At 33.4% G+C, this 20,230-nt stretch overlaps 1 protein-coding gene across 1 annotated transcript in view; it reads left to right on the top strand.

Annotated features, from left to right (window-relative positions):
- The first annotated feature begins 5,929 nt into the window (after positions 1 to 5,929).
- CNBD1 (cyclic nucleotide binding domain containing 1) overlaps positions 5,930 to 20,230 on the top strand; it is a 327,265-nt gene continuing 312,964 nt past the window's right edge. Inside the window, exon 1 of the mRNA XM_008689174.1 lies at positions 5,930 to 6,017. Within this exon, the coding sequence (XP_008687396.1) occupies positions 5,930 to 6,017 (88 nt within the window). The remainder of the gene's footprint in view (positions 6,018 to 20,230) is intronic.

The raw sequence follows: 20,230 nt of genomic DNA on the forward strand, positions 1-20,230 counted from the left end.
TACCTCGTGGGATTGTGAGGGATAAATATGTGGGGTGTGTCCAAATTGATGCCTTGCCAAAAAGTGCCCATTAAATTTTGGCTATGTTATCATTATTATTTTTATCATCATCGTCATCATCATATCTGCTGGTCTCTTATTTTGGTTAGTGTAGTTGCATCTACCCCAAAATGAAATGCAAATCCTAGAAATTCAGTAACGCATTCTCTCCAGCCTCCACTGCTCATCGGTCTTACTCTCTTTTCCTTCCCTATTGTCCTGCCCTAGTTTAAACCTTCATCATTAGTCTCCTGAACAAATCCAACAGCCCCTTACATAGTCCCCTTCCCTCATCTTGTCTTCTTCAATTTATGTTCCATAGCTTCAGAGTTCCAGCTCTGAAACAGACCTAATTAAGAATCTGAACCACTGTGCAGCTGTGTAGTTTTGGACAAATCACTTATCCTCACTATTCCCCAGTTTCCTCATTTGAAAATAACTACTTGCCTTTCTCATGTGGAAGTGTTATGATGCTGAAATAGATACAGAACCTTTTTACTTTATAAAGCATGATGTGACATGAGTTATTATTAAGATATAATCTAGAAGAAGCCTGTATTAGAAGAGATGTAAGTGGCTATGAGATGTGATTGGTTTACCCTTATGTTTTCAAAATGATTTACATCATTCATTGACTAAAATATATATATATATATATATATACACACACACATACTCTGGAATAAGATTAGGCTACATATACAAAAAAGAATGTGTCAGGAAAGTGCAAATCACTCAGTGCATGATTATTATTGTGTGCCAATATTTGCCAGAACTGGGGACACAAAGCTAAGGAGCTCAAAGTGTCTGTTCTGTTTTTAATATTAGTATAAAGATGGCGTGCTCAAATTGGTACTCAAATTAGGTAGTGGATTCTACCTAAAATAACAGCAGATTTATTAGTTGAAAGAGCTAATATTATTACTGTTGCTGTCATGGTTGCTACTGATAATACCTAATCACATCTACCACTTACTGAGTACTTACGTGTTGAAGGCACGATGTTAAGCATTGTAAAACTTTATCTCCAGGAATCACTCATATGTGAAATTTGAGAGACAGGGCAAATGAGCAAAGGGAAAAAAAGAAAAAAGAGAGAGAGAGGTGAACCAAGAAACAACTCTTAACTATAGAGAACAAGCTGATGATTACCAGAGGTGAGGTGGGTGTGGGGATGGGTTAAATAGGTGATGGAGATTAAGGAGTGCATTTGTTGTGATGAGCACTGGGTGTTTATGGGTGTTGAATCACTGTATTGTACACTGGAAACTACTGTATGTTACACTGTATGTTAACTAACTGGAATTTAAATAAAAACTTTACAAAAATTATCTCAGTAAATCCTTGCAATGATCCTGTAAGATTGAGCTAATATGGTCATTAAACAGTAATATAATGTATATATAGAGAGAAAACTAGAAAATATAAGAGCTAACATTAATTGGACGACTGCTATACGAGCTGTTAGGTGATCTCTATTTCTTCTCTCTCAAAATAACCCTATAGATAGATAGTTTTCCATTTTACAGGAAGCTAAGGCATATAAATAACTTTTTCCATATGGCAGAGCAGTGGAGTGGCTGAGCAGGCATCTGAGCCTGTGTCTACCTGATCCTTCATCTGATAATAATGTAAAAGCACAGTGTAGTTTACTTTAATTGATTATTTTTCTACATTGGTTACGGATGAAACTCTTAACACTTAGGAGTGGCTAGTGTATTTTCTTTGTCCTACTTATCCTTCTTTGTTCTTGTTTTATAGTTTCTGAGTCAAATGCTAATCCACTTTGCCCGTACTTCGAGGTCATTTTCTTACGGTTTTTCAGATTTTTACGTATTACCTTTCTAGGCTTTGGCAGTTAAAAAGTTACATGCCTGATCTAAGGGGTTACAGAAGCATTGGAGTTGTAATTAATCTTCATCCAATAAAGCTGTTTGAATATAGCATATGTTATACTTGTGAATCTCTAGACCGACAGGGGAATTGTTTTGGTAAATCTTCTGAGATCTATTAAACTATGCAACTTTATCCTAATTTGACATCTTCTTTCTAATAAATAAAGTTACAAATACATTATATTGGAATGAAACGCTGAAAATAGGTCTTAGTTCGCAAGTGTAGTGATTAGTACAGTTCTGGAAAAACTATCTTAACTCTAGAGCAACAAATTATACAAATGTGTGTAGCTAAATCTGTTGAGAAACTTGGTCCCCTTCTTCAGGTAAATAAATCATTCAAATGGAAAATCTTTTTTCTTGTGTGTGTGTGTGTGTGTGTGTGTGTGTGTGTGATTTGAATTCAGTATGCATTTAAAGAATATGTATATCTTTGGCAAGTGCCATGAATATTTGCATGTGAATATACTATTGCTTAGGCCACATATGGTAAAAGACTGATATGAATCAAAAACAGGAAGATTTTTTTATTATAGGTAGTATATTATTTATATATTACAGATAGATATTCAAATGTGTGTACACCAATATATCATTCTCTATTGGATCTGGAAAATTGATTTCTCTCTTTAATAATGTACTGATAAATTGGAGTTTAAGTTGTTTATAAAGTAATCGTACAAAAAACCATTTGGGAGGACATCAAAATTATACTTCAGAGCAATTTAGAATAAATGAAACAGAAAAAAATTGTTTAAGTCAGAAGTTAATGACAGTGTTTTTGCACTGAATGTTCATTTTCTATTAGCAACTTTGACATACATGGAACTAAGCAGTACAAATTACCATGTAAGTTTCACTTCCATATATGCATATGTAAATAAATATTGTACTTTATTAATTCATTGCTTTATAAACCTTTATTTATATAAAATTATATATAGATTATGTATATTTTGGTTAACTTGGATATTATTTTTTTTTTTAGAGAGAGAATGCATGTGAGCAGGTGGGGGGGTTGGTAGGGCGGGGTGGTAAGGAGGGGCAGAGGGAGAAAGAATCTTAAGCATGTTCCATGTTCAGTGTGGAGCAGGTGTGGGGCTTGATCTCTCTATCCTGAGATCATGACCTGAGTGAAATCAACAGTCAGATGCTTAACAGACGGAGACACCCAGGTGCCCCAATTTGGATATTATTTTTAACTATTCATGTGAACCCAATTTGGATATTATTTTTAATTATTCATGTGTATATATATATATAATACATATATAATTTACTTTAATTTGGAGTCCTTATAGGCATGTGCACTTGTAATTTATGCAGTCCTTTCAAAGAACAGATTGGCCTGTGATATAATATGTAACACTCCATTTTATGTGAGTTTTGATCTAATCAGTTTTAATTTATATAAATGTTTTGATTATTATATATTTAATTAATTAATAAAAACATTTTTTACTGGAGTATAGTTGACACACAATGTTACATTAGTTTTGGGTGTGTAACATAGTGATTCAACATCTCTATATGTTCACCATAAGTGTAGCTACCATCTCTTACCATACAATGCTATTACAATTGATGATTGTATTTTTAAATATAAATGTGAATTAAAACAATTGTTTTAATTTTAATTGAAGCATTGGTTTTGGAATTAATTTATTTGGAAATGTTAGGCATGCATAGAAAATTATCGTAGTAAATTTGGTTATTATTATTACTGTTTTTTGTGATAGAGAATCAATATCTAAGCTGTATCTTGAACAATAAATCTGTAATACCCTACTGCTGACTATGTAGAAGGAGTGAGTGGAACCCATATGAAAAGTAACATTAAGAAAAAGTAAAGTATTTAAAAAGTATTAAATCCATGTGAATTTCACTTCGGCAATATTACTATTATTATTACTAATCAAAATTATAGTTGAGTGATTACTATATTTAGAAACTGTGCTAGGATCTTCAGATTCATTTTTAATTTAATCTTCATAATGTTTGTATGATGCATTATTATTACATATATAGAACATTACATAGTAATCTTTGTATTGCTTTAAGAATCATTATATATATGATTGTGTTATATGTATAGATTAAGATATTGAAACTAAGGCAAATTTTGTGACTTGACCAAGATAATTTTACATATAAGTGTTTGAGAAGTGATCAGATTTATGAAGAATTTTCAGGCATTGACAAATAACTTAATGCATCTTTCCATCAAATACAAATCATGTGATTATGTGATCTATATATTATTGTTCTTAGAATGAATCTTAAAAGGACTCAGAATACATTGAAAGGACTAATCAAAAACATTTGGAGGAGCTGATTTGTGATTTGATGGATTCTTTCTGGACATGTACCAGTAGATACTAGCAAATACACAAAATCATGAAGATCATATAAACTTAGATAAAATTAAGTGAGCTTTTTAAACTGTTTTTCTGTTTCCTCCTTAATGTTATTTCCTTACATTGTCAACTTTCTGTATTTTTTTTTAAAGAGTTTTCAAGCAAGGTTGAGTTCGATGTGAAATTACTATGTTTCATTGTATGTGTTTTTTAATATAGGAAATATAGAAAAGAAAAAAAGAAAAAGTGAAAATTTAGAAAAGAAAAAAACTTAGAAAATAAAAATAAGAATCGATGGAATTGCAATCAGAGAGGAAATTGATCATTATGAATTTAGGGCCTTTGAAAACTTCCTTTCTTTGATTTTTTTGATCAAAACTACTCGTCAAAGGAAAAAAATCATCTAATAGAGTCCCATCTGTTCAAATCCATGAAAAATGCAAAAGCACTTTGTAATTAACTTCTATAAAGAGGTTGTTGGTTATTTGAGTTTTAAATGTGAGAATGGGAAGAGAATAGATCTGGGATGTCTGTCAAATGAAGGCTCTAGGGATTACCAAGGGGGTACAGTAGGGATGTCAAGGTAGCATTCTGTGATAGGAGATATACAGTTGAAGATAGGTGACTACTATAAAAGAAATACAAAATGAAAAGCAATGATAAGACTCAACAGATTTGAACCTCCAGTGAATCCAGAGTTTATAAAACTGGGAACAGGAAAATATATTCGATTGAAAAGTTATGATGAAGTAAGTTTATTATGCAGATGCTATTTATTTATTTATTTATTTATTTATTTTGTGCAGATTTAATAGGAACTGTTGCAGGATAAATGTATTGCTTTTGTAATACAACTAAAGCTTTCAATTCTGGTTATTAATGTTTTCTAGATGAAGTTAGTCAATAAACTGTTACCATTCTAGTAGTCAGTTGCAGTTCTTTCGTGTATTATTTATTATAGTTATGACACCAGGAAAATATTTTTAAAGGCCTGGGAGATAACATAGAATCCAAAGATACATTAATTAGAACTCTAAACCCTAGTCATTATAATGAGCCTTAAGTATTGTGAAGCAGCAGAAGATACCAAAACATATACCATACTGCAGTAGAATATGGTTACATATAAGCAGGGATGAGTTTATTGATGTATAATTAGAAAAGGTGTTTTACCCTATTTATGTAGCCGTGGAGAACAGTATAAACATCCTATTGGTGCTGCTACAAATAGGTCTCTAATACCTTATGTAAACATTTACTAGGCAGAAAAAGGGCTCTGGATTTAGGATGACTAATGAAATGAATTTTTCTTTCATTTAATCTGGACTTCTGTGCTGTTGATTCTGTTGTATCTGCCTTGTGAAATTTCCTTCTTCATTCTTACTATTCCCTATAGGTCACAAAACCCCCTTAATAAATTCCACTGGATTAGGACTAAGATATAGCTTTTCCCGGTCTATATTTAACTCTTGGAAATGCTGTGCACTGTATAAGAACTGTGAACATGAAGATTCCGTAGTACGCAGCTATCAGCCTATCAAAGAGTACCTTGAGGGTTCTGCTTTATGATGCCTCAAGGCAAAGAAGGATTCTTTGTCTCTCAAGTAGCCTTTGATCAGCTGCCTTTGAGCCGTCAAGATGCCTTTGTCTTCTCTTCCAGCAGCTATTTTGTCTCATATGATAGCTGTAAACAATGTGCCTCCTCCTCCACTTCGCAGTTTACCAAGTGAGTGAGGAATATGTCAAGGGTTTGTCATTGTTTTCAGTGGTATTTACCCCAGATATGAGAAACAGGGCACTTGTGAGTTGGTAGAGAGATGAGGAGGAATCATTTTGCTAGAGAAGTGAGATGGGAAAAACATAGATATGCAAATCCTGCTTTGTCCCCCTGAAGTCATTTCAATTCTCTAGATGTCAAATATTTTAATTTGTAAAGTGAGGATCTTTATGAACTTTCAGAACTTCAAATAAGAAATACTTTTAAAGAGAAAAGAAAACAAAGGCTTAGAAAGAGCACATGGCTCACCAGTGATCAAACCCCTTGTTTCTGGTAGGTCTTCGAGTGCCTACCCAGTCAGTCTTACTGCCCTGCCCTTTGTGGGCTAATTAATACTTAATTTTCACTAGGAGAATTCTCATTAAAATTTTCAAGGAAAAAAAAAAAAAGAGAGACAATGCCTGTTACTCTTCCCCTGAAATTTATTCTTACTCCATTTTATTTTTATTTTGTAGTCTTTGATTTATAGTATCATAGAAATTATAGAGTTAAATATTTTGAAGTTTATGCGTTTGAAAGTACTTTCTTATTTTATATAGTCAGTCTGAACCTGGAACATTTTCTCAAGGCTTCTTGTCATAACTATCAAATTCATTGATCTATTATTTGATCACTAATATACTAATAATATGGAATAGTTTCATGATTGTTGAGATTTAAAAAAAATCTTCTGGATAACAAAGATAATAATCTTGATTTTTTTCAACTTCAATAAAGCATTTACTCTGTTTTTTAAATATTTATTGGGTAATTTGTTGTATTATTTGAAAAAGCTAACCTGTCTGTTCTTTTATCTTCTTGTGATCGTTAGCTCTTTCCAATCATTTTTTAAAAATTAATGATCATAGTCTCCAGGGGAAAGGGTGCAGCAGTTGACACCTTTTTGAAGGGGTATACTTATGTCTTGAACAGTGTCAGACAAAGTCCTTATGTCAAATCAGACTAATTCCTATATGTTTTTATTATTATTGCGAAAAATTATTGAATGTAGTCAAAGTTTTATTTTTCTACGTGAATTGAAATAAATATTAAATGTAATTTTGCCAAAACCCACAGCTTATTTGCCAAAACCCACAGACTAATTCCTATATGTTTTTATCATTATTGCGAAAAAATTCTTGAATGTAGTCAAAGTTTTATTTTTCTATGTGAATTGAAATAAATATTAAATGTAATTTTGCCAAAACCCGCAGCTTCTACTGGACAGGTCTTATTTGTGCAAAAGAAAAAAAAGTCACCCTAAGACAATTTCTTTAGCAGCTTACGAAGCACAGTAGCTGGGAGTTAAAAGATCAAATTAATTTAGAATCAATGGGAGGAGATATGTGCTACCCTCTGTAGTGTCTCCCAAGGACACTTAACTTGTGTGAAGTGATAAAAAGATGAAAAATCAGCAGCAATTTAGATCTCAGAACAGAAAAGAGCATAATGGAAAGCAGTGGAGCTCCCGGTTTTCCCTTTAGAGGTTCCTACTTGATGTTCTATGTCTGTGACTTCTCTTTGGAGACGTGTCCTGCTTGCTTAGTATCTGTGTCTTTGTGCTAACTCTAGCAATTGACAATTTCCCTTAGCAAACTCTGTCTCTGCTGAAACAATGATCTCATGAAAGCACATGTGAGGATGCTTTCAATCGATAATATGACTAAATCTGAATTATAAAGAAGATATAAATGGGAATGATTCAAAATGCAATGGGCATAAATAGGAAGGTTCAGTTAAGGACCTTAAAAAAAAATCCAGCTAAAATTGTCTCCATTTGCAGATGACATGATTTTATATATAGAAAACCCTAAAGACTCAACCAAAAAACTGTTAGAACTAATCAAGGAATTCAGTAAAGTTGCAGGATACAAAATTAACATATAAAAATCAGTGTTTCTATACACTAACAATGAATTTTCTGAAAAAGAAAGAAATCAATCTCATTTAAATAGCATCAAAAACAATAAAATACTTAGGAATAAATTTAACCAAGGTGGTGAAAGATCACAACTCTGACAATCATAAGATATTGATAAAAGAAAGGTCTTGGTAATGCTTTTTTAGATATGACACCTAAAACATAAGCAATAAGATAAAAATTAAAAAAGTGAGACTGTATCAAACTAAAAATATGCTACACTGCAGAAGAAATCACCAACAAAGTGAAAAGACAACATACACTTGGTAAAAGATATTTGCAAACTATATATCTGATAAGGGATTAATATTTAAAATATATGGAGAACTCATACAACTCAATAGCAAAAAAAAATTCAATTAAAAAATGGGCAAAGGACCTAAATAGACATTTCTTTAAGGAAAATCTATAAAAGGCCAACAGATACGTGGAAAGAGGCTCATAATCACTAGTTGTTAGGGAAATGCAAATTAAAACTACATTATCACTTTTTAGAATGGTCATTATTAAAAAGACAAGAGATAACAAATGCTGGTATGAATGTAGAGAAAAGGGAACCCTGTGCACTGTTGGTGGGATTGTGAATTGGTATAGCTACTATGGAAAGCAGTATGGAGTATAGAATTACCATATCATCCAGCAATTTCACTTTTAGGAATTTCCAAAGGTAATGAAAACATTAACTCAAAAAGTTGCACCCTTATGTTCATAGAAACATTATAGGCAATACGTGGAAACAATCTAAGTGTTCATTAATGCATGAATGGATAAAGAAGTTGTGGTACATATGCACAATTGAATATTATTCAGCCATTAAAAAATAAGGAAATCCATTTGCAACAATATAGATGGACCCTGAAGCCATTATCCTAAATCAAATAAATCAGACCAAGACAAATATTGTATGATCTCATTTACATGTAGAATCTTAAAAAAAAGCTCATAGAAAAAGAGATCAGATTTGTGGTTACCAGAGGTGGGGGGGGGGGGGGTGAGGGGAGGAGAAACTGAGGGAAGGTGATCAAAAGGTAACAGACTTCCAGTTGTAAGATAAATAAGCACTAGGGATGTAATGTATAACATGATGGCTGTAGTTAACACTGCTGTATGATATATAGAGAAGTTATTAAGAGAGTAGATCTTAAGAGTTCTTATCGCAAGGATAATTTTTTTAAATTTTCTTTTTATATATTATGAGATGATGGATGTTAACCATGCCTATTATAATCATTTCACAGTATATGTAAATCAAACAATTATGCTGTACACCTTAAACTTATACAGTGATATATGTCAATTATTTCTCATTAAACTGGGAAAAAAAAATCCAGCCATTATATATATCCTTGCTTACTTTGGGTGAGGTTAGTTAGGTTACCTTTAGTGAGTCATGTCTACCTTATCTATAAATTTTATATGTGAATATTTGAGGGCTTGTGTAGGCCTCAAATAGGCAGTTTGTAAGCATTTTGCATGTTATGTTATTTCATTTAATTGTCGCAAGATACTTATGAGGTCTATAGTAAGCAAAATAATGTCTTCCAATGATGAGCATATCCTAATACCTGGAACCTGTGAGTAAACTATGCTACATAGCCAGAGCGATTAAGGTTGTAAATGGAATTAAGACTGCTAATGAGATGACCTTGAAAAGGGAAAAGATTCTGGATTTTGCAATGGGCCCACTGTAATCAAAGGGTCCTTTATAAGTGGAAGAGGGAGGCATGTGACTTAGAATCACTGAGATTCAGGGTGAGAAAGGCTCAACTGGCCATTGCTGGCTTTGAGATGGAAGGGGGGGACATGAACCACAGAATTGGGGCAGCCTCTACAAGCTGGACAAGGCAAAGAAATAGACTCCCCTGGAGCTTCCAGAAGGAATGGAGCCCTGCTGACAACTTGATTTTAGCATAGTGAGATCTGTTTCAGACTTTTTCAGAGCTCTAAGTTCATAAATTTGTGTTTTAAACTGATATATTTGTAGTAATTTGTTTCACCAGTGATATAAAACTAATACATGGTCCATTTTACAGTTAAGGATAGTGAGGCTTGGGTTTCATACCAAGGTTCACACAGTTGTCAAGTGGTAGAGAATTTTCATAGTATCATTTATACGAATTTTCTCTTAAAAACAACGGCCAGTAGCTGTATAGTTTCCTCCTACCCACCAACCTGAAATCCCCTCCACAGTTTACCAGTTAAATGATATATATGCATTTGTTGCATTGTGCCATTTCGACCATTTAGACACTTAATTTAAGGAGAGAACATATCATGCATCTTTAAACATCCTTCCGGTACTGTCTCATTAACTCTGAAATCCAGATTTACAGGCACTGCAAGTAGTTAAGCTTGAATCCCTTATACATTTTTTCTTTAAAACTCTCCAGTCTTCTCCTTCTATAGTCTTTTTGACTTGTGTCTCAGGATTCTTAAGAGCTTACTAACCCAGAAGGAGATGATTGTTCTCAAAAGCGAAAAGCCATGCCACTTATTCTGAATGAGAATTGTTTTAAAACCTTACAGTTAGCAAAATCTACAGTAGTTTTACAACCCGGGTGAAATAGCATCTGGGTCTAGGTACACACATGGCCTGTTATTATTAGAAGTTGATATTCTGAAGAGACAAAGGGAGGAAAAATATCTTAATTTCTTTTTTTTTTTTAAATAGAGGGCAGGTAGCTGTCCTTTAGCACTTGACTGGAGGAAAACCCTTACACACTTATCATTAGGAGTATGGTCTAGTTAGCTACTTTTGTTTGGGCTAATATGCTATGCTTCTGTTTTCTTCATGCTTATTAGGCTTATCCTTCTGCAAAGGACAAGCTGACAAATGTGCTTTACATTTTAACTACTTGTTTATCTGGGAGAAAGAATTCCTGTACTTTAACAAAAGGGTTTTTTTGTTTGTTTGTTTGTTTGTTTTTATTCCAGTAACAAAAAGAGTTTCAGGTTTGCAAGAAATTTTAAGTATATCTTGCTTTTTCCAATATGGGAAGATGTAGAAGGAAAAAAAATGGCATTCAAGAGAAGACCAGAGATAACTTCAAGGAATTTAGAAACAAGATAGTACTCCTCTAAGTGAATGTTTTCCTTGCTTTTTTTAAAATTTTATTTTATGATGTACATTTACAGAAAACCTGAAAAAACTGTGTCATCATTCCTAACACTTCAAGGACATTTCCTGTAATTTGAGAGACTTTCAGTTTTTTAGTAGCTAAAGATGAAAGGAGTATCAAGATATATATTTATCTGGAAAAGTAACTGTTGCTCCATTTTAAAGTTTTAAACCATTCAAATCCTAGGAGTGCAAGTAAGAAAAAGGGTGGCCTGTTAGTGGAGAAGACAGAGAAGCAGACTGTGTAATGTACACAAGAAAACAAGGTTGAAAAACAGAGCTAAAAGATGAGAATGGATGTTCCAAGAAGGAATAAAAGATGGAAAACGTGGTTGAATCTTTGTATATGTCTCTGTGTTTATTTAATCAATAACAGTCCCTTTGGAAAATGCCACTTGATTATTTAGGAAAAGAAGTATCAGAAAATTATTTTCTCAACTTTATTTTTCAGTGCAAAAGTCACTTTTTTTTAATCCTAAAGGAGAAAAGATTAATGTTTTATTGAAAAACCAAGCATTTACTTTTTTTTTCTTACCACTCGTAACTATCTCAACGTACTTGTACTTTTTGTCAGAAAATCTCAAGTGACCTTTAGAAATTAAGTAATTGCAACTTAAACTTGAGCTCAAATCATTTCTGGGGATTCAGGCAAGAAACCCTGCAGTAAACTGCAATACAATGAAAATCTGATCTCTCCACTACTGGTCACACTAGGTCACAGCTCATGTCTCAGGTTACTGCTCTGTTCTAGGCAGTCTATCTCAGAAATACTTTCTGGATTAGTCCTCTGTTCCCTTCAACCACCTAGATTAGATCTCTGTTACCTTTGACTGAACTGATCCCTGGACTTCCTTCCAACATATATTATGGACCAGATTCCCTTTTTTAAATATGATGATTTAAAAGGGAATTTGATCATGTTAACTGCCCACTTAAAAGCTGTCAGGGTTTTACTCTTTTCCAAAACTTAGATTACAGTCCATTTTCTTCAGTCTGGCATTTTAAATTTCAAGCTTTGGCTAAAATCTCTCTCTGATGTTCAAGACTTTATAGTTCCTAGAACTCTCCACTACAGCTAAAACGCTTTGATGGATGTTCTTTAAGCCCATCTGCAATGCTGCTCAAGGCAACCGGAGGCCTTTCTAGGTTCAAAGCAACATTCAGATGACCACAGTTTTTACATCTGCTCCAAAGGACATAAGACAGAATCGAAATCTTGCAGAAGGACGGCATCAGGTGTTCCCCTTCTGTGGGAGCTGTTCTCCCAGCTGTTGAGGCAGCAGCACGACAACCCTCTTTGGCCCCCAGCATGGTAGTTCAGGTTCAAGGTAATGAAAATCACATAGGGCAGGTGCTGAATTATCCTGAATTAAAAGCCTCATACCCTGAAGGAGCCAGTATCTCTTATTATAAAAATTCTATAGGTACTGTTTCTAAGTTTCCTGCAAGGTACTTCTCAGTTATAAGAGTCACTGTAGTTTCCATATCTTGGCCATTGCAAATAATGCTGCAATAAACATAGAGGTTCATGTATCTTTTCAAATAATTCATGTTTTTGTTTTCTTTGAATAAATACCTGTAGTGGAATTACTGGATCTATGTTATTTCTATTTGTGACTTTTTTGAGGAATCTCCAAACTGTGTCAACTGTACATCAATAAAAAAATTAATAACAAAAAAGAGTCACTGTAGTCAGGGAAGTCCATGTCAGTGACTGTTCATTAGGTATTTGTAGATCATCTATAGTTTTCTTGGTCTAGATGCAACTAACCAATCAGGGGTCATTGTTAGCATAGCCGATGTTACCTGGCAATCTGGTTGATAGCTCTACCTTTATCTGTTCTCTAGAGATCAGAGCTGGAGAGTTCTAACACTAGGGGAAAGTTACTCTGTGAGTTACACCATCATACTCTTCATCATACTCTTGTGCTTTAGCTGGTGTTTCCTCTTGGAGTTCTCATCTATCCTGCTCTATTTTTTTTTTTTATATCACTCCAGTTCTTTAAAATTCTGGTCAATGACTTTAATCTCTACAAAGACAATCTTGGCCTCTTCAGTATGAAATAATGTCTTCCATATCTCTAAACTCCCTTGGTACTTTTTCTATACCTCTTCTATTATTCTTACCACCTTTTAACCTCACATTAGATATTTCATAGACATGTGCCTTAGGGTTATGGTTCTTATTAGATATATATCTAGAGATAAATGTTTATCCTTCACATGTCTTTGTATCTCCAATGCCTAGCATGCAGGTGATAAGTAAATAGCAGAAGCAGGAACAAGTCTTACACAATTTATGGAAATTTTGGTGAGTAGGTCTCTTTTAAAAGTTATTATGTACTAATGTATGCATTAGGCACAAGAGAATATTGAAATGATGAGTGAGTCTTCCTCCCAACCCATACTAATCTTACACTCAGAAGTAACTATCATGAAAAAATATTATTTTTTGAAATTTTCCATGCGTATTCAAGTATGTAAATACATAGGCACACATGTGTATATATTTTTAATATTAAAATATATTTAATTTTTAATACGCATAGTAGGGCATTTTTATTATCTTATATCATACCTTTATTTTGCACTTAATGTTACATTTTATGAAGGCCTTTTCATGTCAATATGTAGATATGTACCTTATTCATTTTAGTGACTATATTTCATTATTTGAATATACCAAAACACTACTAATGGATGTGCTATTTAACCTATTGCGTCTCACCTTTAAACCCACCCTTCTATATATTCTGCTTTGTGATGCTGGGGCTAGGGCTCTGCAAACTAGTTTTTCCCAGAAAGCCAGCTGGCTTCTTGTTAAGAATCTGTCAATAACAGGTATTAGAGGGAGATTGGAAGACAGGAGCAAAGTTAAGGAAAGTGTTTATCCTTTTGTTTTCTATTTCTGATTTGCTTCTCCTTGTGAGTGTCTCTCTAGCAATGTCTTTTTCACCCAAGCAGTGGCTGTTTGTTCCAGCAACAGCAGTTAATTCTATTTGCAGTTTTCCCAGTGTTCCCAGAAATAGCTTTATTGCACCCCCTCAACAATTCAGCTCCAGCTGCTGGTGCTCTCTCCTCAGAGGTCCAAATCTCAGCTTCTTAGGACCATTGCTCCCCGCTTCTAAGTTTTAGTAATTCAACCTCTTCCCTTTGCTTCATCAGCAAAAAGAGTGGTGGTAGATGCTTTCTGCATATTTGCTGCTCCCTTTTTGTCTCTCCAGTTCTCTAATATCTGACCAACAGTTCTTTGTATCTTTTTTTTTTTTTCCATTGAAATTACTGGTGTGGTTTCAGTCTCCTGATAGCTGAATCCTTACTAATTCAGTGGGAATTTGTTTCTAGTTAGTTTTGCTGTTAAAATCAAATAAACATCTTGTACTATGTTCTTTTTTTGCTAAGCAAGTGTATTAAAGAACTGCAAGGCCAAAGGATGTGTGCATTTTAAATTTTGATAACTATTAACAAATTGTCTTCCAAAGGGGTTGCACTAATTTCTACTCCCACCATCAATATATGCAAGTTTCTATTTCACAACATTTATACTAATATCATGCATTATAAAACAAACATTTTGCCAATAAATTAGTTGGAAATAGTTTTAATTGCTCTATAAGTTTGCATTTCTTTAAAAGTGAGGTTTAGAATCTTCTCATATATTTGTGGTCATGTGTATTTATGTGAACAGCCTATTTGTATGTCCCTTGCCCATTCACTGAGGTTTATTTTTCCTTTTATTTGAAAGAAATCTTTGTGTATAAAAGAAATTAGCCCTTTGACATGTACTTTACAGGTATTTTTCTCAGTTTGCATTATTTGCATGTTTATGATTTTTGTGTCCTACAAACATTTTAGATTGTGTAGTTTTTGTCCTCTGTTATTGATTCTTGCTTAGAATGCCATTCTTCATACCAAGATTTAAAAATAATTCTTCCATGCTTTATTAGTTACATAGTTTTATTTTTAATATTAAGCTTGTTAAATACCTGGTGCATCTGGAATTTATTTTTGAATAAATTTACTTTAGAATAGTGATGTATGGCTGCAACTTAATATTATTCCAAATGACCAATCAACTGTTCTAATACTACTTGTTGAGTAATCTGTCTTTTTCCTACTAATTTGAAATGCCAGTTTTTAGTGTATGCTAAATTTTCATATGTATTCTGGATCTATTTCGGGAAGCTGTTTTTTACTTTTTCCGCTTATCTCTTGTCTGTTTATGCATTTGTGTTGAATTGTTGTAATTTTTGAAGCATTATGATGTATTTCATTATCTAGTAAGATTAACCTTTACTGATTACTCTTTTTTAAAAGACTTTTTCAGGCCTTTCTTCTCAGTTTATTTTTTTGTATGACCTTTAGAAATATTTGATAGAGACAGCCAGCGAGAGAGGGAACACAAGCAGGGGGAGTGGGAGAGGAAGAAGCAGGCTCACAGCAGAGGAGCCTGATGTGGGGCTCGATCCCAGAATGCCGGGATCACGCCCTGAGCCGAAGGCAGATGCTTAACCGCTGTGCCACCCAGGCGCCCTTGCAAGTGTACTTTTATGCCACAATGAAATTTATTTCTGGGCATTTTATCTTTTTTTTCTTTGTTATTATGAATATCTTTTTCTCATATTTTCTAACTATAGAAGTCATGTGAGAAAGTTATTAAATTTTTGAAAATAAAATTTAAAAAGTTTGAAACTACAATCTTACAGAAATGTTGTAAGTTTAATGTAAATAAGCTTACTTTTCAGAGCCATTTGACACTCCATTTTCCTTAACTATTTTAGTATGTACATCTTAAAAACAAGGAGATACTCTTATTACATAATCACAATACATCCATCAAAAAAAAATTAACACAGATGCAGATGCTGTAATCTAATTCTTAGACCCCTCCCACTTGAATTTAGCCAATTGTTCTGATAATGATTTTTATAGTAAAAAGATCCAATTCAAAATCTCATTTTGCAGTTCATTTTCTTGTCTTCTCTGTTTAGACTGGAACAGTTTCTCCATTTTCCTTGCCTTTCATGACCTTAATTTTGGTAGATTACAAACAAGTTATTTAGTAGAATATACTTCTGTTTGGTTTCTTTGATCTTTCCCCGTGATTAGATTCAATATCTTTGGCAGAAATGTCATAGAAGTGATTTATGTTCTTTTTCTATCTTATGTGGCACATGATTTCATTTTAATCAATTGATTAAGGTGGTTATATGGAGAACTTCGCTGCAGTGAATTTACCTTTCCCTTTGTAATTAATAAGTATTTTGCAAAGTATAGAAATACTAAATTTTCATAAAATATTAAATAAATAAATGTAAAATTATGATTTCCTACTTTGTTCATAGGGTTTTAAAGATTTTATTTATTTATTTGAGAGAGAGAGAAAGAGCACAAGCAGGGGAGAGGCAGAGGGAGAAGCAGACTCCCCATTGAGCAGGGAGACTGACATGGTGCCCAGGATCATGACCTATGCTGAAAGCAGATGCTAAACCTTTTGAGCCACCCAGGTGCTCCTAGGGTTTTAATGAGTTATTATCATCATATATTTTGATGCTCAGATTGTTCAGTCTGTCCACTGGAAGTGCCTTCCTGTTGGTCTAACCATTTCCTTGCTTTCTGGCACAGTAAAATTTTTCAGGCTCATCTTGTGCTTTCCCCATCTGAGCCCTAGAGCCAGCTCTCTTGAATTTAGTTTTCTACAGTTTTTTCTGCTTTATAAACCCATTTATTTCTGCTTTTCTATTTTCTCCCTTGCATTTCTCTTGCTTTAATTTTCTTTTCCTAACTTTTTGAGTCAAAATGCTTAACTCTTTTGATTTTATTTTTTCTCTTTTCTTGTAATATAAATATTTTGGGGAGTGCATTGTCTCCAGAGAAAGATTTTAATTATATTCCATAGGTTCATGAAAACATTCACTTTTTTTACTTTCTTGATAGTTTATAGTTTCAGTTTTGATATGCTCTTCGATTTAAGAATAAATTTGATAATATGTTTAATATATCTCATTAATTATGTAGTTTATATTTATATCCTCAGTGATTCAGTAGTTACTTGATTTGTAGGTAAGAAGGAAAGAAAGTTACTGTGGAGGTTATTCTGTCTCCATTTATTCCTAAAATTTTTGCTTTATGAATTTTAATGCCATATAATTTGGAACACAAAAATATTTAATAGATTCCATACCTAAACTTGTACTTCTTGATTTATCAACTTTAGACAATGAATATTCAGAGCCTAGTATAAAATGAGAAAAATTTCCCTCTTCACATCATGGTTTGCTTAGTAAGAAAATTAATGTCTAACTTTGACTAGTTGCATTCATACCTTCAAATATTATTATTAAGGTCCCATTATTTTTAAATATTCTTTAAACTGTAAATCTTAATTATTTACTATATGAGGGTATCTGTACAAATATATTTTATGATTTACTTCTCTGCTGAAACTTCCAAGTTGTTACTCATTACTATTTATACCTTTTTATTAGAATCTGTGAAGAATTTATTATTTGTGTTAAGGCTTACAGAATTTACTTAACCTTTATTAGTATAGTGTCCATACGCTTTAAGCTTCAGTTGTATGTTTATCACATTGTATTTTTCAAAGAGATCTTATGGTACTGTGTATTCTCTAAGGTCTTATATTTATTTACTACCTTTATAGTTATTGGAGAATAAAACTCATGATATATGCCCCCCACCCCATTGTCTGTTTGTTTGCCAAGACTTTGCCAAGACTTACAGAAGACTAAGGCCACACTAAATTTTGTCTGGGAGCTAAAATAATTGTTTATCTTCAGAACATGGTAACATTTAATTATTCACCCAGTCCAGAATATCTGGTCTCTTTGTAAATCATGTATTCTGCTTTCTCTTTCCNNTTCTGAGTCATGGTATTTGATTCTTCATATTCAAGTCTTTACATGAGAAAAGTGTTCTTATATGTTTGAACATTTTTTTTCCCTGTACCATTATTTCTGTTTTCTTATTCAGGAAAAGTTTTCACATGTAGTATCTGTTTTCTATCTTCATTTATCATTTTCTCTTTTTCTTTTCTCTATTTGAATGTGTTAGCCTTTATGTTCTGATTTATTAAATATTGTCATTTTTGCTATTTCTAACATAAATTTTGTCATAATTTTATCTTTCTCTTCTTTCCTGAATATAGCCTGTTTATTTGTAATTTTTTCCTATTGTCTTCTTTATATTTAATGCCATGTAGCTTTTGTTTTTCTTTCATCAAGGATGGGAGTGTGTGTGTGTGTGTGTGTGTGTGTGTGTGTGTGTATGTGATTGTGAGGGCTTCCTCCCAACTTCCACTATTTCTTCTGGTGCGTACTGTTTGATTTTTATTTGGTAACTTAATTGTTTCTCATTGTTTTTGACACTTTCCCTTAGGGTGTGTTTTGCCTAGGTACCCAGATTATTGAATGGTGGTTATTTTTTGAAGATAGGTTACTTGCTTGAAGAAAGATAGCAGTAGGGAGTAAGCTGGTACAGCAGACATTGAATTTTCTTGTATATTAACTTTGAATACTTTCTCGTTAACTTTGAGTACTTTCTCATCAACTCTGTTCTGTAGTCTTCCCTAAATGATATATCTCTAATTAGTACTGTCATAATTCATATTCCAAAGGTTTCTTGGTAGTGACTTGACATCTATTTTTAATTTGAGTATAGTTGACACATAATGTTACATTAGTTTTGGGTGTACAACTTAGTGATTTGACAAGTTCATACATTATGATATGCTCACCACGAGTGTAGCTACCGTATGTCTTGTTGCATCACTATTACAATATCTTTGACTGTATCCCTTATGCTGTTTATTTGGCCTCTATTTCACTTCAGTGACTGAGACAAGATGCTTCTGTGTTGATTGCCACCTAGCATTTGTCATCCTACCACTACAACAACCTGATTCTTAAAAATATATGAATATATGTGGAATCCTTGTTTGGCTCTACATTCCATATATGTCATGGGCTTTGGGTTCCCGTTAGTCTGTCTGAGTCTCCAGAACTTTCCATCTCAAGTAAGATTTCATTCGTTATATTCTTTAGGGCTATATAACCTTCCCCTAAGGAACTCTGATTATTTCCTCAAACAAGATAAACTTTTGTACCTCTTTTAAAGTTTATTGAAGCTACACTAATTAGCTGGTATATTTCAGTTTGTAGTTTGGAAATATGTAAATACTCAGTATTTTTTCCTTTTTCAAGTTTTTATTTAAATTCCAGCTAGTTAATTTACAATGTAATATTGATTTCAGCTGTAGAATTGAGTGATTCATCACTTACATATAACACCTAGTGCTCATCCCAAGTGCTCTTCTTGATACCCATCACCCATCTACCTCATCCCCCCCCCACCTCCTTTCCAGAAACCCTCAGTTTGTTCTCTATAGTTAAGAGTCTGGTAAATACTCAGTTTTAATGAAGATCAAAATTGTTTCCTCTTTTTACACTTTGTTATTTAGTGGGCTCTTTGCCATTGTGAGATCTTTAATGCCCCAAATGACATTGACATGATCTTCAATCTTATGTAGAAGAGAGGTAAAATGATTAAAATATGATAACCTGCAAGGGGCAAGGAGTATGTGTGTGTGTGTGTGCGCGTATGTATGCGTGTGTATATGCGTGTGCGCACGTGTGTGTGTGTGTGTGTGTGAGAGAGAGAGAGAGAGATTTTAAGTAAAGTTTCTATTATCTTGACATTGATTTTCAAGGATGACTTTCATGTGAATATTAGTGGAGTGCAGGTTAGAGTTTTGTGCTGGAGAGATTGATTCAAGGATCCTAAGTGTATGTGTGATAATTGGAGATGCAGGTGTAGGTGAGATCATGCAGGAAAAGGTTCTAAACTGAAAAGATAGAGGGATTGAGAATGGATTCATGGACAATGAAGATGAGCCAGCAGAGCAGTCTAATGAGGAAGAAGCAATCAGGGAGAGAATATGCCACAGAAGCTAACCACAGAAGTAGGTAGGCTTCCCCAGAGCCAGATGTTACTCAGAATTTAGTGCAAGGAAGACTGAGAAGTGGTTATTGGATTGGAAACTATAGGATTTCCTATATTCTTAATGAAACAAATTTTAATGAATAATGAAAGTGGAAGATAAATTATAGTGAGTGGAGAAGTGAA

The sequence above is a fragment of the Ursus maritimus genome, unplaced genomic scaffold, assembly GCF_017311325.1.
Source record: "Ursus maritimus isolate PB19 unplaced genomic scaffold, ASM1731132v1 scaffold_9, whole genome shotgun sequence".
Taxonomy (NCBI): Eukaryota; Metazoa; Chordata; class Mammalia; order Carnivora; family Ursidae; genus Ursus; species Ursus maritimus.